At 48.0% G+C, this 24,967-nt stretch overlaps 1 protein-coding gene across 1 annotated transcript in view; it reads right to left on the bottom strand.

The window, feature by feature from the left end:
• The window catches only part of igsf3 (immunoglobulin superfamily, member 3), a 61,645-nt gene that overhangs the window by 15,996 nt on the left and 20,682 nt on the right, over window positions 1–24,967 (bottom strand). The window contains exons 3-6 of the mRNA XM_071927095.2: window positions 12,631–13,050; window positions 8,709–9,095; window positions 5,614–6,021; window positions 2,584–3,012 (exon numbers count right to left, since the gene is read on the bottom strand). Coding sequence (XP_071783196.2) covers window positions 2,584–3,012; window positions 5,614–6,021; window positions 8,709–9,095; window positions 12,631–13,050 — 1,644 coding nt within the window. The remainder of the gene's footprint in view (window positions 1–2,583; window positions 3,013–5,613; window positions 6,022–8,708; window positions 9,096–12,630; window positions 13,051–24,967) is intronic.

Genomic DNA, 24,967 nt, shown 5'->3' with positions numbered 1-24,967 from the left:
GCAGGCTGGAACAGGAACCAGGCCTGGGCAGGGCTACAGGCACCTCACTAGTTTAACGAAACACCACACTGACCGGCAGATTGTTTCTCTGTGGGACGGGCTTTTATCTACATCCAACTGTTAGTTCAGCTAAGATGCACGGATGCTGGATCAAGTGCACCCTTTCAAATGCTAGTGTCGACTCTCCCCTTTTGAAGTTGTACTCAAATTTAATGAGGAGCGCCATTATGCATTTTCAAACCTTCATATGTTAGACACACACGTGTCTTTCTTCTGAGAGTACAGGACTGTAGTGTAATGGACCATCAGCGAGCCGACAGAAGCACTCAGCTCTGCTGTTGTTGCGTCGGGTATCAGGGGTGAACTACGCTTCTGTATATATGCATCGTATGCATATGAGGCTCTTAGAGGCACATCACAAGAAATACGGTCACAAGGGCATTCATGCAAGGACCCAGAAATTGTACACACAGACACACACACACATAAACACAGACACAGACACAGACACACACACGTATGTGCACACACAATACTGGTGAGGCAGCTCATACATATTGAGCAGGCACCTCTGGAAGCATGATTTAAAGTCTCTCAATTATGTATCTGGTCAGATGCTGCGTTCGCTCACACCTCATTACCCACACTCCCCTTTATCCTACTTCTTTGAGAAAGGAACCGAAAATGCCAGCCACTCTTTTAGCCAGGAGTGGTTAACATTTAGGAAAACAGAGAGGAAAAAACAGATTGGGAGGAGAGGCGTGAGGCAGAGAGACGTCCTACATTCTGACAGATGAATCATCAGTCTAAATGAAGATCTGACTCCACAACCAAACAACACGGGGGGAAGATGAACACAGCATGGTCAGGACTGAGCCGGGCCACAGCAACCAACGGGATAGGGGAATTACTCACTCCCCCATCCTATCAAATTCTCCTGGGAGATAGTGCCCTTACACACGGAATGATCGCACAGTTACCGTTACTGATGGCTTTCAAACGGCAACTGATCACATCGTCACGGTTACTGATGGTATTGCCAAGGTAACTGATCACTTTGTCATGGAGATGCTGCTAGAAAAGAGTGGGAGGAGGACTGAGCAGTAATTCCTCTGTGATCCCAAAGCATTCTGCAAAACTCTGTGTGTGTGTGTGTGTGTGTTTGTGTGTGTGTCTGCATGTGTGGGAATGTGTTTTTGTGCGTCCTCTGATTTTCTTGGCTAAGGATAAACAAAGTAAACTGCACATGGGGGAAGCTAAAGGAGCATTCAGGATGATAAGTCGATTTCCAAATAACTCCTGAAGGGCCTGGGGACGCTGTGTGTTCTGCTTGAATGGTTAAGGTCAGAGCACAGTTAGCCAAGCAAGTAAAGCACTGTCTGTGCACTCTGGTGTGTGTGTGTGTGTGTGTGTGTGTGTGTGTGTGTGTATGCGAGAGAGTCTGTTTACCTCAGTTTGCATTTGTGTGCATCTGGATCAATAGAGGCAGCGCGGCGAAGAGAATGAGAGGCTATACATGTGACTAAATTCCACTGGCTCACTTTGAAAGCCCTATTGATCACCAGAGTCTGGCAACTGATCTCAATGCAAGCTTGTTACTTATCCTCACCTTAACACGCCAGAGCAATGTCAGAGGCCTGCACACAGGCAAACATACACAAATGTGCACACACCCATTTGCACCTGCTCATGGTCACAAACACACAGACGGCTACAGACAAAAGGTTGGCATAGTGAAAGATGCCGCATGACTGCCGATCTCGTTGACGACCTACCTCTCGCCCCACCCACACACACCTCGTTCATGTGAGACATAGCGAGCTCTAACACCCAGGCAAACCCACCCGCTCTGGGCCTCTCAGGCAAGGGTGAGAGGAAAGAGGAACACTACATGTACCACAATGCTTTGCTCCACTTCTTTGGAGGGCAGAATGCAACGGGGCTTTTATCACTGGGGGAGTATTTGCACAGGCGCACTCACCTTAATAAAGGAGGGGTCATTCTGTTAAAGTAAAGACCGGGCTAAACTGTGCTGGTGCTGGTGTGTGTGTGTGTGTGTGTGTGTGTTTGGTGTGTGTGTTTAGCCACTAATTGGGCTGTGTGTGGATGTGTTTTTGAGCGTGTGTGTGGCACACAGAGGACCAATGAGGGTGGTGTAGACAGAATAATGTCTCCGCTGAGGAAAAAAGTTCAAGGACAGATTGCTCACTCCCTTTATCATTGCTTTCTCACTCCCTGCCTGTGTCAGTCGCTTGCTCCCCTCTGTCCTCCTACTTTCACTCTGTTTCTCCTCCTGGGGGATATTAGTGATCCATTCACTCTGCTCCATTAGGAGACTCCACCCTGCCCTCCACACACACACACACACACACACACACACACACCCCAATTAGAGGCTAAACCAGAGACTAAGAGCAATTAGAGTTGGGAAAATTCCTCTCAGCTCTTACAGAATTCTCTAAGTGTGTGTGTGTCTGTCGCAACTGTGTGTGTCTGAATCGGTGTTTATCCCTGTTTGTGTGCTGGTGTGTGTCCGTTCCAATTAGGTGTGTGTCTCCCTGGCAAGGGGCCACGCAGCTTTACCTGGCTGTAGGATACTGATGCCGAGCAGGTTGGAGGTACGGTTGGCTACTCTGCTCCAGCTGTTGTCGTAGTTCCTCCTCCACAGGACGGCGGAGCACTGGTAGGTGCCCGCCTCGCGGCGCCCCGCCCGCGTCATCGACAGCCGGAAGTTGGTGTTGGCGTGGGAGCGGTCCACGGTGGTGCGGGTGCCCAGTCCCAGCAGCTGCTCCCCCCACTGCAGCGTGCCCTCGCGGGTGAACGTCACCAGGTCTTTGAACTCGCCCTGGCCCTCGCCCTCGGCCCCCGCCGTGCCCGACGGCTTGAAGCGCCAGGTGACGGAGGTGGGGACGCGGGGGTTGTGGCGGGGCTTGACCAGGCACAGCAGGTCAAAGGAGTCTCCGAAAGTCAAGCTGGGCGTCCGCGACGAGGCCGACACCATGAACGAGGACTCTAAGTGGTGGGAGAGAGGAGGAGAGAGGTTGTTAGGAGGGCACAGAGGACATTGTTAGAGAAATGAGCATTAGTCAAGCAGTCTTTTACTGGACAATTAATGAACCCTTCAATCAGTTGCCCTTCTGCTGATTGTGTACAGCACAACAGCACGACACTGGCTGCGTGCGTGACTGAGTCTGTCCTCTAATCGCAAAGCTAAAACCTGCAGCAGATGATGATGATGATGGGTGCAGGTTTCCAGGAAGGAAGTTTCCTGTTAAGCACGGCTACCGAGGGGAACGAAGCCCGGTGCTGGAACTGATATAGACAGTATTTACCCAGGGTGCACTGGGCCCTTACTCACAGAGGAAAATGCTGGTCGAGATCGATTTCTCCTGACTCCCAAGGGTGACCAGAGACAGCCACTTAGCTGGTGTGTGTGTGTGTGTGTGTCTTTGTGTGTATGTGTATGTGTATGTACATTGTGCTTGCCTGTAAATGTGAGTTTGTGTGCTTGACTGTGAGAGTGAGCATCAAAACTAATGGTGATGCAAAAGAGAATACCCGAGGGAGAGATTTCCTCTAAGCGCCGATGTTCGATCTACGCCCCACTCCTTGCCAAGTCCAAACTATGCTCATTAAGATAACAACACTCACCCTACTCCGTATATTACTGCCAAGATACACCTACACTAGAGAGCGAGGGAGAAGCGAGGGAGAGACTAGATAAAGAAAATCCCTTTATATTCCTCCATACCCCTTTAATAACCCGGCCTTGCTACGCCCATTTCAGGGCATTTCATTGAGCGAGAGTGAGCGAGTGAGAGTGTGAGAGAGAAAGACAGCCAGCCGCAGATATAAAATAAAGAAGGGAGGGGCGGGATGGAGAGATGTTGATGAAGTCTGATTTTTGCCAGATTAGATAATTCATTTCCTTGAGACTTTGCAGATTTCTCCATTATGCTCTTGTCAACAGTCCAGTCTCTCTTTCTCTCCCTCCATCTGTCCCTCTCCCTCTCTCTCTTTGACAGCCGTCGTCCCTGGTGTCCTTCAGGGTGTGTAATCGATGGCTTTATGTCCAGAGTTGGCTACTGCTGGGACAGCCGCCCGGGGCCATAACTCTCTATTAGACAATAACTCTCCCCTCTCGCTCCATCTCTCTTCTCCCTCTGTCCCCCTTCCATCCATCTATCTCCCTGACTGTCTGCCTGCCGCTGTGACAGAAAAGAGGATTTCACGCAGATCCATTTTCCCATACAACTCTGTCTTTGTCTCTGTGTGAATAAACATGAATATGTTTGTGAGTTTTACTCTGCACAGTGCGTGTGAGTGAATGGGAGAGTGCGTGTATGTGTGTCTACTGTATGCGTGTGTGTGTGTGTGTGTATGTCAGCCCAGGCTTCTCAATCACACAGACCTGCCACCCCAGACACCCCAGGGGCCCCTTAAGCCAATCAGCTAGCAAGGACCAAAGACTCTCTAACGAGCACCTTTGCCTTCACCGTGGCAACACACACACAAGGCTCCCAGAGGACATCCCTCTCCCATCCCCTGCAGGCCCAGTCAGCAACAAGGGGAGGCACACCATAAAGCAGGGAGCTGAGAACTGTAGGAAAGAAGTGAGCAGAAACACTGAAAAAAAAAAGAGCAAATGCTCTCTATCTGCAGGCCAGTCGTTACTCCAATAAACAGTGTAGTTGGAAGCTGAAGTGAGGAAGCCAAGGACAGAAAACAAATCTGAAAACTAAGTGAAGAATACACAATGACCGTCACACAACAGTGCACATTCAGAAAGTCCTTTGATCAACATGCGTAGAGGGGAAGAGGAAGAGATGTCAAGGAGTATAATGCAGAAGGGTCGAGCAGCTTCGGACCTCTCCCTAATTTGCATAATGCGTCCCTTGTTGCTCAAACTAATGTTTCTGTTGTTGCCCGAACTTAACAAATGGCCACTTAAAAACTGACATCTCTTCTCTGCAGCACCGCTGTGCCCTGCTGCAGGGAGCTAATCCGCCGACTGCGTGCGTGAGAGAGTGTGTGTGTGGGTGCGCGTGTGTGTGTGTGTGTGTGTGCATTGAGCCCAGTGCTCCTGGCCTGCCAGCTCCTCACTGCTCCGCTCCAGTGGCTTCCTCAGCCTGTACCGGGGATGTTCAGCTTAACTCAGCGCTGACAGAGGAGAGCCACAGACTGTGAAACACATTGCCGCTGCATTTCCATTCTAATAATTCTGACTAATCCAAGTATGTGTGTGTGTGCGTGTGTGTGCGTGTGTGTCTGCATCTGTGTGTATGATGGGTGGTGTCCTCTGTCACGGAAAAACTGCTCTTGATGTGTGGCAGGTGGTGTGAGAGAGTGTGTGTTATAATAGCTCTTTCCCCAGGGCGGTACATGAATAAACCATGCTGTATTCCACTGTGCGGACTGCATTTTCTGTCTGAGCCATTCATCAATCTTTAGGAAATCACAAACCATAAGCCTCTCTTTGTTTTTGGTTTTGTGTGCGTGTGTACCGACGCACGGTCTTGTAGGTGTTAAGAGTGTTTACATGCTTTACTGACTTGGGAGGTATGAGAGTATACAGTATGCGGGGCTTAAATAAACCAGGCGAAATAAACCTACCGACAGTCTTGACGGTGACCGTCTTGGTGGCTGACTTCTCTCCTATCTTGTCCCAGCTGAGCTCTGGTTCGGTGCCGGTCTGTAGCCACTCGGTAGCCGTGCAGCGGTACTGGCCCTCGTCCCCGGGCAAGGCGTTGTACAGGGAGAGAGTGTATGTGTCGGCCCGCACCTTCTCCGCCCGTATCTCCCCGTAGCTGGCTCGCTCTCTGTAGGAGGGGCTGTGCCGCACGGTGCCATCCCGATCCACGGAGGCCAGCTCCTGCGCCGGCCCGGTTGCCTGCTTGTCCGTCCACTGCCAAAACACAGACAGCGGGCCTGTGGTAGAGTGCACCGAGCAGGTCAACTGGACCGCGTCGCCCTCCAGGACCTCCGAGGAGTTACTGGACAGCGACACTGTGATGTTACTCTCTGAGGGGGAAAAGAGAAGGGAGAGAGACATGGAGGGGAGGAGGGAGAGAAGCATACGTGAGACACACAAAGAGGAGAGATGAAGGCAGGTGGTGGGGGAGTTAGGAAAAGTTGCTCGAATTCTCTCTTCTGTCTAACACTGACATCACTTTCAGAAATTCAATTCCAGAGACAATAGAATCACACTTTCTGTGTTACAACATTCAGATACTACAGGAGGCCAGAGGCGATAAAACAGATCGCTGTGTCTGTTCTCCAGAGTATAAGACAAGCCTGCACAAGCAATGCGCGTGTGGAGGTGCATGTGCGAGAGGACGATGGTGCTGTTTTGTAACTGGCCTCGGGCGCATCAGAGTGACAGGCAAAGAAGAGGCCCTGGTGGGTTTGTCTGTGTGGGTTAAGATCCTGTTTCTGATCCCAGTGCAGCGCGTTGACCAAGTCCACATGGGCACGGGGAAGAAGGCCAAGATCACAGGGCTCAGCATCTATAGGATCCTGCCTCAAAAGAGGGGGAGGATAAAAGTCTTCAGTGGCTCTTCTGCTGTGTTTTGCTGCTTCCCTTGGCTCTCATCACCCCAGTGCCTTTTAAACATCATGGTGCTCTACTGGGCCTAAAAGCCCCTTTAGCCCCTAGGCCAGCGGTTGGGTCTCGGAGGGATGTGGCTAAGGGTCTCTCCCTCCGTTTCTCCCCTCGGGCCAAGCTTTGCTGGTTCCCTCTCTGCTCACCAGTCCTCCTAATAAGGATGAGCTCTCTGTGAATATGAAATAAAGCTGCTCCTTACTTCTTTCACACTCAAATGAACAAAAGGAAAGCCCTTCATCCTTTTCTCCTTCCTCTCTCCTGCTCTCGTTCCAACAACTTCACAGTTTTTTCTCCAACCAACTACATAATGCATTCTACCGCTTTTCTTCATGCTGGAATGTGAAGAGGAGAAGAGGACGGTTACGTAGACAGTTAAATACATGTAGATACATCCTCCCTCTCCCGAGATGGGGTCTGGACAACTTTCTTTTTCCTTCCTTCTCCTTGCACATTTCTTTTTGATTTTTCACTTTTTCGGTTGACAAAGTATTCTGGCACAACTTCAACCACTGACAGTGTGCATGGAAGGGCAGGCAGGCAACACTGGAAAAGAAGAAATTCCTGCAACACTTGCAGTTATGAGAACAAATTTTCACCAATTTTCACTTTTTCCTCATCAGCTCCATTTTCTGTTTTCTTAACTACCGGATTTTCTCTCCATTCCGTGTCCCTCTCTCTCTCTCTATCCTCGCTCCCTCCATTTCTCTCCCCCTTTTCATCTCTCTGAGGGAGATTCAGAGTGGCATGTAAGCTTTTCTCCCCCTCCCTCCCCCCAGTTGCAAAGGTAAACTCATCCATCAAGACTGATTTGTCAGAAGTGTTTACATCCATCTTTCCTTTTCTGTCACCTCTGCCTGCCTCTGCCTGACTCGTCAACCTTAACCCCTGTCACCCCCTATTACCCACTCTCACCCTCTTCCCCAATTAGAGTGATGCAGCACATCTTGTAATTGTGTGCGTGTGTGAATCTGAGAGAGAGAGAGAACGAGAGAGAGGACAGTTTGTACATGAGATACATACCGCCTGACCCCTACTGCTGCATTCCATGAAGTTCTCCTCCAGTAACCATGGCTATTATCCTGTGTAAACCCTATAAACATCCTTTACGGGGCATTAAGGTCTTTTGTTGGAAAAACAAAACCTCCCATACAGAGAGGTTCCCGGGAGATTACCGCAGGCCTGGGGCCATTGTTTTGGGCTGATTTAGCAGGGGAGTAGAGCGGTCAGGGTATGGTAGTGTATGCTGTTTTAGAGGGGATGCTACTCAGTAGTTATTGTGTTTCATTACGCTGGTAGCAGCTGGCTACGCACTCTGGTCCAACCCAGAGAGAAATGGAGATACAGAGAGAAGAGTGGCTGAAGCCAAGGACCCAGAGACTGGTGGAGAGGCACTTCACTGCTGCTGTCGACGGAGGGGAAGGAAAATCTCAGTGACAGAGAGGGACTGTGGGCAAGGGTTGGAAGGCTCTGCTGTAAATTTGCATCCATCAGCTGCCAGCCCCGCGCAACCCCATTGGCCAGCCCCGTGCAGCCCAGCTGAGACAGCTTTGCCCCAGCAGAACACATTAATTTAGCCTGGGGATCCACTTAGAGGGCCCTGGAGAGGTAGGCCCCTTTCTCTGCTTCTCTCTTTCTCCACGCTTTCATTTCACGGCTGTTAGCTCAGCCTCCTTGAGCCTGGACTCTCTTCAGCTCTCCATTATCCTGCTATAGTGTTACAGCCCCTAGCTCAGCCAAGGAAATGGGAAGGACCATAATGCTGCATTACCAATCCTTAGCAATCCACTCAAACAGAAAATACATCAGGAATAAGAGCAGCATTATCCTTCCCCCTCTTACTCACAGCTAACAATAGAGACTTGTGCTGTTCTCTGTGATAGGCCACCTTGGAGAGAGCGAGACAGCGAGAGAGAGAGAGAGAGAGAGAGAGAGAGAGAGAGAGAGAGAGAGAGAGAGAGAGAGAGAGAGAGAGAGAGAGGGGAAGCATACAGCATGGCATTGCATATCGCCTGGCATTAAGATAAAAACTATCATTATCAAAAGGCTCAGTGTAATTGACAGAGGACAACTAAGCCAGGGGCCATGTGAATAGATGATGACTCACTGAGCGGCTGGACTGTGATCTGAACATTGCGGGACCTCTTGCTGCGGTCGATGAAGTCTCCCGTGGGCGTCTTCTCCCGCTCCGTCACACGGCAGATGTATTTCCCGGCGTCCTCTGGGCGCAGGCGCTGGAGCTTGAGCAGGTGCACATTGACGCTCTCTTTACGCACGGTCATGTGACCAGCGGCCTCACGGGCGACATAATCGGGTCCCAGGACGGGCACGGCGCTGGGGCCCACCACGGCCACCGGCGAGCTGCTGAAGACCCACGACACCGAGAAGAAACGCTCGGGGACATTCTGGGCCTCAATGGTGCAGCGAAGCTCCAGCGGCTCACCGGCCGTGAAGGACCGTCGCTCCGTGCTCACCTGGATGCTGAAGTCCCGATCTGAGAAAACAGATGGGGGGGGGGAAAAAAGGGGGTTAAAGACATGTTTGGTAGATTAATCGGGGATGTGGTCGAGAGACTGCAAAAAACAGAAGGAAGTAACGTGTTATACTGGAAACAGGAAAACTCATTAGTGACAAAAACCTGAAATGGCAAATCCCTTTTGAATGCCGCATGTTGCTATAGCTTTGTAAGATAAGAAAGTTATCAAATAAGTACACAAAAACCTTGAATAGGGTACTAGAATTTGAATAAAGCAGCAGAATGGGATGAGCGTGGGTGTGAGGGAGGAGATCTGTTCAAGAAGGTGATGTTGCACTCTCAAAACAATTTGTTTTTGTTAGCTTGTCAAAGGCAGAGACGGACGTTTGAATATGGGGTAAAATTGAAATGCATAACACTACGTTCTCTTAATATCCACAGTCTGGAATGCTGAACTCGCATGCTAAAGGAGAGAGAGAGAGACAGAGAGAGAGAGAGCAAAGGCGGAGGGGGGGTGGGGGGCAGGGGGCGGGGGCCGTCTCTAAAATAGCGTCAGAGGGTGCGAGAGAGAAAACACAAGTGGAGACAGAGAGATAGGAAAAGAGAGAAGGTTGAGGTCATGGAGTGCAGCTCCCTGGTAAAACGCTGATCTTTCAGCCCGCTCTGCTCTCTCTCTCTCCCCTTGGTTTCACCTCTGCAATAAAACACACATCTAATTAAAATTCTCTTCAGCAATCTGAAACGGAGACGTGCGCTCTCTTCTCCTCCTGCACGGTTTGAGACAGAATAGACAGAATAAACATCGCCGGTGCCGGCTCTTTCGCTTGGCCAAATTACACATGCACGTCTTGTTTGTCTGCGCCTGCGTGTGCGTGCACGTTTATTTACAGTATTAATTTCCAGATGATGAGCACGGTACGTATCAGACGTTTGCTTTGCCTCGCAGTGAGGTGCTAGCCCCCGGCTGTAATTATAAAGACTTTAAACAGACTTCCTGAGAAACACACTCATGTGGAAAAGTTCAAAGCCTGCCGATGGTGTAGAGCTCATTATGCTGGGGAATGTTAGGGGGGAGGGACGGGGGTATTGTTTACACACACACACACACACACGCACGCACACACACACACACACATATGCACATACGCAGTACGCACACACAAAAATGCACAGATATGCATACACATAGATATTGTTTAACACATATAGAGATCGCAAGCCTGCATGCTGAATGCCTTTCTCAATAGACTAACAGGATATACAACATGCAAGAAATCTGATACACACACACACACACACACACACACACACACACACACACGTACGCACATGGGCATCAGTGCACAGATGCCGAAACAAAGGACAAATTGCTTGCTAAATCTTCAATGAAGCAGCAGGGCAGCAAGACGTGTTATGGCATATGAATGGGACATGCATGTGTGTGTGTGTGTGTGTGTGTGTATGTATGTATGTAATTGTGAAGGAGGTGTGAAGGAGCCGTGTCCCGCTTTGACAAGGATACGGTCGCCACGCAGCATGGAACTCAATTAGGACCATGTTAACAGGAAGAGTTCAGCCGAGAAGGACGCAGAGACCGGGGGGCAGCAGACGGCCTCACAGGTCCCGCACATGTTAGTGTTTATGGCTAATTAAATAAATAAATAAATAAATGAAAGCACCGAGCGCAAACAGCAGAGCGAGCAAGAGTGAGAGAGAGAGAGAAAAAGTGAGGGAGCAGAAAATAAGATGCAGCGAGAGACGTGACTGCAGAAAATAAGGAGAGAGAGATGATGTGAGAGCAGAGAGAGAGAGAGAGAGAGAGGGAGAGAGATGGTGAAAAACAGAGAGTGAAAGGTACATTAGGATTCTGTCCGTGGCTCGTCTCTCTGCTCCTGGGTGTGGGTGATTAGCTAGTGATGGGGCTGTCTCAAGATCCACTCCATCTCTTATACTAAGAGCCTAATGAAGGAGCTGCTCCCTCACTTTTTTCCCTTTCTGTCTCTCTCTCTCTCTCTCTCTCTCTCTCACTGGCTCTCTATCTCTCTACGCACACAGGTGCAATATCAAATGCACAAGTTTACTAGTACATGCCCAAAGGTAAGTGGTGTACTCGTATAATAAAAGTATGCAGAAACGAATGAGAACGCATACACACACACACACACACACACACACACACTCGTACACGAGCACTCACACTCAGAGCCACACACGGTAGCACAACTGCTGTATTCCCTTTGTCACGCAACAACACTTCCATCCATTATAGATTACAGGAGAGAAAGAGAGTGACGGAGGGTGCTGAGAGGGGAGCTCTTTGTGCCTTTTGTCTCCTCCCAGCAGTAGCTGGAACTCATCTGACAGACCTCCTTTACATCCTAGTTCCTCCACTCCTTCTCATCCATCCAACACTATCTGGGGCACCATCAAGTTCTATTGGTCCAGAGCGGATCCGATGCTTAATGGAGAAAGGCAAAACGATTCCACTTTGAAAAGATTTACTGGCAGAAGACACTCGCCGGCGAGTATCGCCTTGGTAATTCAGCTAATGTCAAAGCAGTTTATCAGAGATCTCTATAGCCCTTCTTGGAAGCAAGAGATTCTTTTTCTGTACGTGGAATACAGAGCAGTACAGCGGCCTCAGTACAGCGGCCTCATTACAGCGCGTTGGGATGGGGTAGAGTGGGGTGTGAGGGTGGTGGGGGTGGTGGTGGTGGTGGGGGGGTTATGTATGTGAAAGGAAGTCTGTGCGAAGTTATGAAGCTCTCCTTGTTTCTAGTCCATCAGGTTTAGAGGTTGACAGCTTATTACCAGATCATTATCATATGAGACAATCTCCCCTATCAACCACCCTGACACACTCTTTGTTTCTCTCACTTTCTTCCATCCAGCACCCCCTGTCACTCACTTGATGCCCCCCCCCCCCCTTCTCCCCCTCCCTCCCTCCCTCCCTCCCTCCCTTGCTCTTCCTCCCTTGACCGCAAACTTCCTTTCTCCCTTCCATCAGGCAATCCCCTCCCCCAGAACTGACAACAGCTCCAAACATGGCACGGTTTCTCCCACTCACTACTGCACTCAAACACAAATGAGACTGGTGTAATTGACAGCGAGGAGCGTCACGTCGACATTGAGGAAATGACCCATTTTTGGCTTCTGACCTCTGGGCCGCATGTTGCCTGAGGCAACAATGCATATGGAAGCCATAGGTCTCCTGTAGCAAACACCCACACAGTTTGGAGCTGGTTAAATCATTCTTGGATGTGCTTTTAATGATGCCCATCAAACAGACACAAACACAAAAGTGGGGAGTCTGTGGAGGTTTAGTTAATCCCTTTTTAGTGCGCTAATGAGCTTAGTGTGAGATACCGATCAGCAATCAGGGGAGGCCAGCCCACATGCATGTATGTGTGTACGTCTGCCAAAAGGATAGGGGGGACCTAAGAGTGGACAAGAGCAGCGTCTTGAGCATCTCTGAAGCTCCCTCTCTCTCTTCACGCCTCTCCCTCACTGAATCTCTCTCCCTCCCTCCATAGAGTCCACCCCCTCCACTCACCAGTGGGCTGAATGCGGAGCTGGGTCTTGTCACCCTGCTTGCGGGTCATGGCGAACCAGCTGCCGTCTGGGTCCTGAATCCACTCTGCAGCTTGGCAGTAGAGCAGGCCCTGGTCCACCGGCTGCAGCTTGTGAATGGTCAGCCTGTAGGACGTGGCGCTGGTTTTGTCCAGCCTGAGGTCCCCTGCGGCCATCCTCTGCCGGTACGGTCCCCCGGAGCGCAGCACAAAGTCCCTCGACAAGGTGAGCAGCTCCTGAGGGGGGGCGGCCGCATCCTCGGGGGACCGCAGGTACCAACCCACTGACAAGTGAGTGTGCTGCATGGTGGTCCGGGACACCTCGCAGGTCAGCTGCAGCGTGTCGCCCTCCACCTTGGACAGGGTCTGGGCTGGAGCCGCTACCGTCAGCGAGTCCGCGATGACTGCAGAGAGAGAGGGGAAGGAGAGAAGAATGAAGAACAGCTCATCGAGAAAAGGAGATGTGAGGGTGGTTAAGCAGCAGGATGGCCTAGAGGTTAGAGTGACGTTCCCATTTTGGAAAGGTGAGGTCTAATCCCTGCAACAGCAATGTGTCAGCTCAGTCAATGGGTCTATGCTAAATGCCTAAAATGAAATGCAGTTACAGAGACATCAAATGTGGATAGCCCATAATAAAGTGTACTGTTTTGGTTTATGCCTGCTGTGATGGAAGTGAAAATAAAAGGGCATTCTGCTCTTGTAAGTGGTTCATAAATCTGATTTACTACTTAGAGTGGGAAATAAGTGTTAAAGCAACCATGCTTTTGTTCTAAGGTGAGTGCCCTCTATTTCCTCTTCCATACACGACTTTCACATGTCACAATGTGCTGATGGCATTTACTCATCTCACAGAGCCAGATGCCTCCTGAGTCCCCTCGGTAACACTTCTCTCAGGCCCAATCTATTCCATATGGGCTGCTACAACAAACAAAACTGCTCCAGACTGACATCTTACATCCTCACTCCCTCTCACTACATCTTCTCAAACGGTGACTTGATCACACATTCTAAATGCACAAACAACACAGTGAAATGAGCCGTAGTGAATGCATTCCAGTCCTTCTACCTACAGTATAACCAAGAACAGAGGAGTGACTCACAGCCAGATGGTTAAGAACAGAGAAGATGAGAGAGGGGGACAGGCAAGAGCAAGGAAGCAAAGCAGACAGAGAGATGTGATAGTTTTAGGAGGCAGGTTGGAAACGCTCCATACATCTCCGGAAATAAACATGTATTGCTTTAGAGATGGGGCTCTACTGCCTAAAGAAGTATTTTGGGATAGATGCTGGGGCCTATCAAAGAGCAGATGTGTGTGCGTGTGTGTGTGCGTGTGTGTGTGTGTGTGCGTGTGAGACAGAGAAACAGCATTGAGCAAGTGAAAACTTTCTTCATGCACTAATGAGACCCAAAGGCACAGAGGTCATAAGGTCATAATGACAAGCAAAATTGGCAATATGTTCATGGTGTCTGTTCTCTGGAGTGAGTGTGTGTGTGTGTGTGTGTGTGTGTGTGTGTCTGTGTGCGCGCGCATGTGAGTGTGTGCATGAGAACCATATCAAGTTCATCTCCCTATTATCTAGGAAATGGCTGATCTAGCTGGTTGAGGCTGCAAGCACTCTGATGTGGTTTAACTCTAATGACTCAAACCAGAACATAGGGGTAGTGTAAACACATGTGCATGTGCACGCTCACACACACACACACACACAAAATGCCTATCACACACAAAGTGTACAAAGACATCAGTGTTCAGAACTCACAATGGGCAGCAGTCAACCATTTAGCTAGGCCGAGATAAAATGAATGGGGTGAATAATGCCGAGAGAGGCTTTCTTGCGATGCCGTGTGGTGACTATGAGCCCTGCTTAGACGCTGGGAAATTGAAGTGCTTTGTGCGGTGTTACGCTAGTGGAGTGCTTTGTCAAGATGTTTGGCTATTCAGGCTCTTAAAGGATTGTCATTGTGAAGACAACAAATCAGCATGTTTGAGGTCTGTGCCTCTCCTGAAGTCACCCTGCAATGGCTAAACATAGACGCAAGAAACAGCTTTATTCCTGTGTTTTCAGTTCATTTGTCTGTTTGTGTGTGTGTGTGTGTCCGTGCATGCACATGCACATACATGCACCTATGTATCGTATGCGTGTCTTTGTTTGTGAGTGTGTGTCACAAACAACGCGTCTGCGTACGGACACGTGAGAGAAACAGAGAGATGGAAATTTGCAAGAACAGAGAAACAGACACCACTAATGAAACGAGCGGGGGAACAAAGGCAGAGAGATCAGAGAAAAAAGATAGAGGAGGCGGAGGAAGGGGGCTTGACATCTGGTTACTGAAGTTTAACAAGACACTCAAAGAAAGAAACAACAATAAAATTGGAGTGGCAGGAAAAGAAAGGGAGTAATCAGGTGGGTCAGCGTCTTGCTAAGGAGACACTGTATTCTGGAGCTACATAGCCTACTGTAGCTCCAGACAAGAATAAACAAATGCCGGCCATAAATACCTCAGTTTGAAGTGATTTTGAGAATACTGATGAGAGCTGAGTGAGTACATTCTCTGTAAAGCTCTCTAAAAACACTTCCCTATTACCTCGCTTTGACTTTTGATAAATAGCCAAGTAGAAAGTGAGGCAAGTGGCATTCAGGTGCGGTAATAAAAATCTATTCTGTTGACAGATTTGTTTGGATTGGTTAGCTATACAGTAAACTAAGCAATATAGGAACGTAAGTAGGCTTGCATGGGTGCTGATATTCAGACACAATGTTTAACAGTTTTAGGCCCAACACTCTGCTCATCATGAGCCTCTGATAATGGTGGTAACCACTTAGGTGTTGCTAGGCAAGCGGAGCTGAGCCCTGTGTGTAAGCCTAACATGTCTCATACACCATTAGGCATCTGAAATGGTATTAAGATAAATTTCAAAGCCATTACACAAGCGTGACACAAGTCTCATTTGGTGTGTGAAATGGCTCTTAGAGACCTGCTGTGGCAGAGCCTCTCACTCTGACACTCCAGTCAACACTGAGTGAACGGCAAGCCGCGCTTAGACATACTGTTACCACAACAACCCACCTACGCTACAACCTGCCGTTGTCATAGCAACCCTCCTACACGATGCTGAGGGCCTCTTAGAACAGCCGGGAGTTACCATAACAACCCCCCCCCCCCCCCCCCCCTCCCCTTCCCCAACCCTTCCCCAACCCCTCCCCCAGCCCCCTTTGTAGACCCACCAGGGGAGTGGAGTGTGTAACGGCATCAAGCTGATTCTTCACATCCCCTGGCACAGCTCTTATGAGGATAGATGAGATACCTTGACTTCCTCTCAAGTTCTCTAGGCCAATCACATCCCTTCACACAGATGTGTGTGGGAGACAGAGAACCAATCAAAGGACACCAGCCAATCTTGGCATTTCCAAGGGTCAGACTAAGGTTGTAAACACACAGAGATCCTCCAATCACTCCCTGACCTCAATCTGGGCAGGATTAAGGACGGCATAAAACGGCATAAGACGGCACAAGACGGCACGCGCGCACACACACACACACACACACACACACACACACACGGAGAGAGAAGTGAACAGAACAGAATTGTTACCATGGAACAGTTGATACCTTGGAAACTTATGATTAGTACAGAGAGTGAATGTCAGAGATTGGTTCCTTAGGAACTGCACAAGTTTTACCAGATATACTTACTCTCACTCACTAGCCTTGGCAGAAATGCCAGGGTTGACGCACCAAAGCTAGTGTAAACGCCTCCTTTCACTGCTTTTTCCTCTACCATCTCCAAAACATCTATACTGTTGTTTCACTGTTGTTGTGCAAACTGGAGCCGCAGTGTCTAATTCACTCCAATTCAAGAGTTTCGATGCAATAAAAGATCCACCAAGTGACATCTACTCTTACAAAATACTAGCATAAAATGAAAACAAATGAAGGCACTTTTAAGGATGTTAGGCAAATCATTTGTATCACACTCATACATAATGGAACCTCAATAAACTAGAGATATTGAATGATGAATCTCAGATAATGATTTTCCCCTTTTGGGATAGAGCTCCACAATTGTAGATGTGAAGAAAGAAAAGAAAATGTCCTTGTTATTCTGCTTTTTTGAATGATATAGCTGTCAATCCTTTATTAATCTTTAAAACTACTCTCTTCCTGCTCTACCTCATCTGCACTTTCTCTTTCATCTACCTCCATCGCTGTTCTTCCCCGACTCTCTCAGCTCTCTGAAGTGAGTGACGGTTGTCATCCCTCAAGCTGGCCTTTCAAGTCCAGTCACACAGGGAAAGAAGTGTGGGGGACACGAGGACACAAAAACGGAAGAAAAGAGAGTCTCAAAAGGACATGAAAAGAGAGAGAAAGATGGTAATTTAGGAGGTTTGATCTGTACACTTTGTACCCACCCCAACTTCTAATATCGCTCTACAGTATGTGCTATAGCTATTGAAGTTGCAGATACAGAAAAAGATTCCTTAAAGAATACATGAACAATAGGGAATTGTTTGCGCACACAGTATCTGTATGTGTTTGCTTGTGCGTGTGTGCGTTTGTGGGTATGTGTGTGAGTGTGTTTGCAAGGGAACAAAGATGGAACAAAAAGACTGAAGTGAGGGAGGTGCCCTTGCTATCTGATCTCGGTTGTGGTCTTGTCGTGGGAGCAGCTGATTACCAGAAGAAATGGCAAGCTTGACTCACTGCCCTCTGGATGTTACCACTACTACTAATGTTCTGGCTCACACAAATACACTAACGCTCTCTCTCTTTATCCTTCAATAACACACACGATACATGTATGCACCCACACAGAAGTCGGTTCCTTGTATCTCTATGTATTTCTTAATGTATGCGTCTGTTTATGTGCCTATTTAAATGCCTAAATGTCTGTGAGCGTGTGTGTGTGTTGCTGCAAAGCAAATGGCCATTTGGCAAAGCCAAGGGGGTAATTATTGATAATTACTCTGTGAAACTGAGAGCGCTGCTGAGAGGAAAATAGAGTGAGTGAGTGGGTGATTCTCAGCTCCTCTTCATGCGAGCCCAGCCTTGGCACCAAGTGGACCGACGTCACTCGCTGACCCAGGAAGCCTGGGACAAATGCACACACTCACTTGTGTGGGTCTACACCTGTCTTTCTCATAGTTATTATCCATTATCATGCCCATTAACATCCTCCTCTCCTCTGTCCTACTCTGCGAGAGTCGCTGATGAGTCATTTGGCTCAACTGGGGGACTGGAAAGAGAAAGAGAGTGAGAGAGAGGGAGGAGTAGGAGGAGGCAAGATGAGGCTGAAGATAAAGAGGTGGAGGAAGAGCAGAGAGGAGATGGACAGAGGAGATGATAGGTGTCGCTTTGCTTGATGCATCCACAATCCACCACAACTAATGTTTCTTGAACAGGATGTGAAAACTGCTTCCGATAGATTCTTACTATTCTGTTTGTAGCCTATATATAGGCTGAGAGTGTACTTGTGGCACTTCAACCCCCTGCATGCCTGTGCACACACACACACACACACACACACACACACACACACACACACTCAAATCTGACAAACAACACAGAGAGCAAGTACAATCACAGGAGACTGGGAGAACAAGCAGGTCTTCAAACAAAACACACCGAGAGCAACCAGTAAAGCAAACTCTGACGAGCCGAGGTCTGAACACCATCCCCAAGAGCGTGTACCGATAAAAAAGGACAGGATACAGAGATAAATGAGAGAAAAAGGGAGAGTAAGGATCGTGCCTTGGAGCCAGAAAAGAGACATGGGGGAACAGTCTTTAAAGGAGAAGAGAGGGGTGAGTGGGGAAAAAAAATTGGAGTTGAAGTGTGCAGTGTGGGATCTGGGGCCACAGCAGGGGGTGCATCCATAATACAACACATGCACATGATCAGATGGGCCCAGCACCTAACACAGTCTAAGATGCAGAACACACTGGGCCGCCTTCATCTGTCTGTTCCTGTGTTTTTCACATATTTGTGTGCTAGATGCAGCCGAAAAAGACGCTCTGCATTTATCACCAGTGTGTACACCCGGGGATGTGATTGTATGTTGCCTTGATAAATCTCTAATGTCAAAAAAAGCTTGTGCATGTTCACGCAAAAGCTTCACCATCCATTACAGTGTTTCCCCTGTTATTTTATTTCATGCAGCAGTGGTTCTTGGGTGCAATTTAAGTTTTGGTTCCCCATACCTCCCTGTTTTGGTCAGCGTTATGGTTGTAGTGCCGGTTCCAGTCCTAAAAAGGTTGCTTTATTATATTTAAAAAAAAAACAAAATGTTAGGACTACAGTTCTTAATTGTGTTCTAGAATAAATTATGGCAAAGTTTTAATCTTATTTTAATTTTCTGGAGCGAGGACACCACTCCTGAGGAAACACTGCATCAACATAATAGCACACTCACTTATCTCCATATGGATCATGTCGTAAACGTATTTGAAATTACTTGTGATTAGTGGACAGTTCTCAGTTTGCTAAGCCGGCAAATATTTGAGGTGAATGTGGTGTGCATGCTGATTGTTGCAGAATTTCAGTAAGCTACGGCCTTGGTTAGAAGCATGAATGATTTCCACATTGCTGAATATATTTTGGTATAATGAGTAAATGTTTCACTAACACATCCCATTGATCCATGTAGCAAAAACAAAAGCATCTAGGAGTCATTACAGAATCTTCCACCCAGTAAGCAGGGGGAAATGGGGTTTTCTACATTGGCTAAATCTGTCAGCAAATATGATCAGGACAAAAAACAGGCTAAAGGCAAAGTTTTACTTGTATGTGCAGACTAAACAGGCTCTTCAAGCATTATGAATAAATTAGTAATTATTTGTTATTATGAGGATCAAAGTTTGGATTAGAAATGAATCCCAATCATCTAAATCTCATGGTGTCAAACACGTGGTTTTGAGATTGTGTAAAAAAAAAACCATAAACCACATAACTGAAAACTTATACTGCTTACGTCAAACCATTTCCTACATTTATCAGAACAAATCTGTCTATGTCTTGCTTAATAAATGAGGCACTGCGTTTGCTTGTGTGTGTGTGTGTGTGTGTGTACGTGTCTCGTACTATCCCTTCTGATCAGGCGTCACCCACACAGTTCTATAAAAACACACCATGTCCAATCTCCTAAAATCTGAGGAGAGGAGAGAGAAATGGGGAGGGATGAAGGGAACGATGGAGGGAAGGGAGGAGAGGATATGAGAAATCCTATAGCGTCTGCTGTTATGAGCTTTTCAATAAGGGGCAGTCAGGTCCCCTGCTAATGGAACATCACTCTGAGTGTGTGTGTGTGTGTCTGTGTGTGTCCTCTGCTAGAATGCACAGGTCACAGTGACAGAAAGGAAAAGGGCTCTCCATTTAATAAAGGGGTCTCTGAAGCATCTTTTCCTGTCTCTGTACACCGTCATTCTTCTCCAGGCTCTGTCCCATTTTTCTCCTCACAATTTTCTCCTCACCCCAGCGTTATTCTGTCTAGCCCCCCCCCCCCCCGGCCGCGCCTCTCCCCGCCCCCTCTCTCCATCGCGTTGCCTGGCGCGTTTTCTTTTTTCGTTAGCCGAGCTGCTTGTCAGCACCCAATTATCACTTATTCTGTTTTTCTCGGCCTCGTCCTCCCCCCTTCCCTTCCTCTTCATCGGCATCTCAGAACGCAGGGAGGCATGTTTTTATCGAGTGCTGCGCGCTCTCGAACCACCTTGTTATGCTGTAGCGCCGTATGTGTGAGACAGTCAATGACTCCATCTCAAACTTTCTGATCCTAGAGGGTCACAAAATCTAGTTAGAAAGTCACATCTGTCCCTGTGTGTGTGAGACAGAGCCAGACCCCTGTGGCTATTATAGCTCATTATACCTGAAGGCAGAAGGATAGACAGAGATCAAAATCAGGCCCACTCTGTCTCTCTCTCTCTCTCTCTCTCTCTCTCTCTCTCTCACTCTTTTCCTCAGTCTGTCTCAGTCTCTCACTCTCTCCCTCTCTCTCTCTGGAAGGCCTGAGGGGACAGCTGCTCTCTGACACACACAGACACACACAGACACACACACACACACACACACACACACAGACACTCTGCTCACCCTAATATCCCCTTTCCCCCCCAGCGCTGTGACTCAGCCTTACTGGGTCGCTGAATCACCCACACTCTTAAAGGATCATGTGGTATTTTCAACACATCCCTTTTCAACAGAACATATGTTAATAGCAACACATATTGGCACAGCATATGTTCTTACCAACATGTCCTCTGTTGCACAAATGCCAGTTGCCACAAAGAAGACACAAAGATGTGTTGGAAATTGACACATCCTTTTTAAGAGTGCAGGGACCCAGGGACACACACCATCAGAAATGACAGGGGTGTGTGTGTGTGTGTTACTTTTTAAAATTGGAATGTTGTGACTTTTATGTTTCTTTCATATAGTTTCATTCTTTGTTGACAAAAACAACTGCCATCTAATGCAGACAGCATGCTACTAATTGAAAAAATGTGATGAAAGTATGCTTGATATGAAGGAGACCGACTTTCTGTTTTAAAAACAGAGCAATAGTCTTGCATTGCATTTTAAAACAACGATCGACACAAACCACATTGCTACAGCATGTTTTTGAAGTGGGTAACACAAAAGTACTCTACGTTACTTTTAATAAAGAGTAACTGTAGTAACTAATTCCTTTTAAAAACTTTTATGTGTAAAGGCGATCAAAAAATGAACAAGAATCACATCCAGAAAGTTGGTGTGTGCAAGTGTGTGTGTGCTTGCATCAGTTTGTTTTATTCCATTTGTTTGCGTGTGTCCATGTTTTATCGTTGGTTATTGCAAAGCACACAGAGAGAGGTATAACAAAGGGAGAAAGTGGGAGAAAGTAAGAGAAGAAAGAAATGAAAAAGGGAGTGGGGGGGAGGGGAGTGAAGGTGTGGGCTTTGTTATTGTAGCAGGAGAATGGTGACGTTGAGTTAAAAGGCTGAATGTGGTGATAAGAGAGGGATTCATGGTGAGTAGAAGCTTTAAATATGAGATGCTGTTTACACAAAGACAGGAGAAGAGGATTTAACACAAACTAAGACACACACAAGCATACATGAGCACACACACACACACACACACACAGAATATGACATTGCTACCTCTCACAGAGGCCGAGCCAGGAAATGAGCCTGAGAGAGAGGCGTGTAAGGAAGACGGAGAGAAAGCGGGAGATTAAAAGGCAAGGCGTGAGAGGAGGGGTAGTCTGGAGAGAGGTGGGAGTATGAAAGACAAATCTTCCTAAGAGCGTTTGAGAAGAGCTGTGTGCAAAGCTATCGTTGACTGAAATCCTTTAGAGCATCAAAGATGTGCTCATCATGCCTAAACACATGAAATATTCCCTCCATTTCCCCCTGCCATTCAATATCACCCTCCATCTCTCCCTCTCTCTCCCTCTCTCCTGACGTTTCTCCTCTCATCTTCATCGGCTTCAGGCCCACTTTCTCCAACGTTTTATCTATCAAACGCTTTCTTTAGCTTTTCCTCTCATCTCCGCTCCTCCTGTATCCAAATAAGTACATAAATTACTGCGCTATACAGTAAAACACTGAGTACTCTGGAGGGGGGGGGGGGGGGGAGAGAGAGAGAGAGAGAGAGAGAGAGAGAGAGGGGGAGGGAAAGAGAGAGACAGAGAGAGAGAGGGAGAGAGAGCAGGCAAAGGAGAAATGCATGCAGACTCTTCCTCTGTGTGTGTTTGTCTTCTTTATCTTTGCTGTCCTAGAGGTTGTTATCACTTGTGCAGGGTTTTTGCTCCGTCTGCCTCTGGAGCGCTAACATCAGCACAAACACACACCCTGTAGTAATTACACCCCCCCCCCCCCCCCCCCAACCAACCCAACCAACAGCCTGACAGCATACCTATCGACACACATGCACGCACACGTGTATGTGCACTCACACACATGCACACATGCGTACACGTTCCCACTTGCATGCTATAAACGCCATTTATCAAATATATTATGATTCTAATATTACCGCCGGTGCAAACATTAAAACTAATAAGCTCAGCCCTCAGTCCTGTGCTCTGCTTGCTCTCTCTTTCCCTCTCTCTGTCTCCCTCTCTCTCTCCCTCTCTCCCTCCATCCCTCCCTCCATCCGTCGCTCCAGCCCCAGATGGTAAAGCACTGTGACCAATTAAAGACTTCCCTGAGGATAGAACCAGTTATAGCCCCAGCCATCTGACCACGGCTTTCAGTGTGCATGCGTGTGTGTGTGTGTGTTTCTGTGTGTGCACACGTAAACAACACAAAAACGTTCATTGTCTTTTAATCAGTGTACAAAGCCTTGTCTTTTGGCCACTTCCAAATGCTGTTTTTTTTAAGGTATATTGGTGTAAGTGATGGATGTTCAGGACCAGGTCTAAAGCTGTTGGTGGTGTACACACACACACACCATGACAAAGATCTAGAGTATCAGTTCAGTGGAGCACAGTGCGGGGCAAGGGTTGAGTGGAGCAGGCTGAGTGTGGAGGCTGTGCCAGAGGTGCTATTGAAATGGCAGGGCATTAGCAGGTATGCCTGTCTGTGTTTGTGTGTGTGTCAATGAGAGAGTGTCAGTGAGCGGGAGAGAGAGAGAGAGAGAGAGAGAGAGAGAGAGAGAGAGAGAGAGCAGGATTCTGTGTGTGTGTGTGCGTGTGTGTGCGCGTGTGTGTGTGTGTGTGTGTGTGTGTGTGTGTAAACCCGGTTATAGCGGAGTGTGGCTAATGGAGGTGGGCAGCGTTGAATCACCAGGCACCCGTCCAGCAGGGCAGCAGATGAGGGGAGCAACTGTCCGTCTGAATGGGAGCCAGCACTGAGGGGACTTAGGCATATGCCTCCCTCCACCCCTCATGCACACACACACCTCCCCACCCGTGTCCCCAGGTGGCGGTCAGTCCTGGCAGAGGGGCACAGGTGGCAGCATATGTCTGGTGTCTACCTGTCAATCAACTGAACGGGAGGGAGGTGTTCATGTGTGTTTGATTGTGTGTGTGTATTTATGACTGTGTGTGCCTGTGTGTGAATGTGTCTATACACAAACTTAAAAGTCCTTATATGAATGCCTTTAGTCACTGGTGTGTGTGTGTCTGAACATGGGGAGTCTTAGATACTGTACAGCCTTTAGACAGTGGTGTGTCCCTGAGACTGGCTCCAGGGCCATCAGCTCACTTGCCTTGGTGCTGCTTCACTAAAATGAGTTCAGCCTCCCAGGCTTCTCCACTTTACTTCTCCTCCAATTCCACACCGGCACTCAAAAACAGCCTGCGGCTGGCTCTACAGCCCACACTCAAATCCATTACATTAGACGTTTTAACTAAACCACTGTTTCCCATTCCAAATAATGAGGCTGTGATTAGCATGCTAACGAGGTGGGTGCGATGCTAATCTCTTAACTGGTATCAGCAGTCTTTCTACCGACGGACCGATGCCAAGAGAGGGAGGCGGAGGATTGACTGCTTTAATAATGCTGTTTCTCCACCTCTCCATACACAAGTTATATCGCTGAAAAGAGAAAGGCTCTGCATTTGTAATGTGTTTGTGCGTGCCTGAATGGCCTGCCTTGAGTGTGGGTATGTATGTGTGCGATTGCCTGTGCATGCCCTTGCACAAGTATATGTATGTGAATGCATTCTCTTGCTTGTGTGCTTGTGTGTTTATGTTTGTGTTTGTGTCAAAAGGGTTATCAGTATACCCTGCACTAGGAACAACCGCCACCTTGTCCTCCTGTCCCCCCCATGCTCAGATAAGGCTTCAAAGCAGCCGCCAACATCAAACAATGCAGTAGCAGGCCATCCTGGACTTCACTCCCAACCGCATGACTCCTGGAGGCTATTATGCTGCCTGTTCCACTCTTTACTAACACACACTTTAACGGCACACACACAAACACTCGTTAGCACATCCATTCACATCCATATTCATGTTGCATTCATATTCAAACTGTGGCTGTGTAGCGTTAATCTCACACAGAGAGGAGGCAGCGGGCCCCTGAGGGTTAGCGCTTAGCTAAGCTAATCAAATCAACTGGAGGAACAGTGGCGCATCTTTGGCCCATTATATAAACATTAATAAACATATACACTCAGCACACACACCAACACACACCGACACAAACACAAACACACAAAAGTGCATTTGTTAACATAATAAATCCTTTCTCATTAGCCTAGCTCGTTAGCGTGGGCGCGCTAAGCTAAATGCAGAGCTCACTCTCTCTCTCTGACATCATTTTTATGTGTAACAGTCAAAATCAGCCAGGAAGCGTATGTATTTGAAAGTGTGTCTGTAGGCTACAAGAGCATTTATA

This window comes from Centroberyx gerrardi, chromosome 10, assembly GCF_048128805.1.
Source record: "Centroberyx gerrardi isolate f3 chromosome 10, fCenGer3.hap1.cur.20231027, whole genome shotgun sequence".
NCBI lineage: Eukaryota > Metazoa > Chordata > Actinopteri > Beryciformes > Berycidae > Centroberyx > Centroberyx gerrardi.
This window is presented reverse-complemented; position numbering and strand designations above follow the sequence as displayed.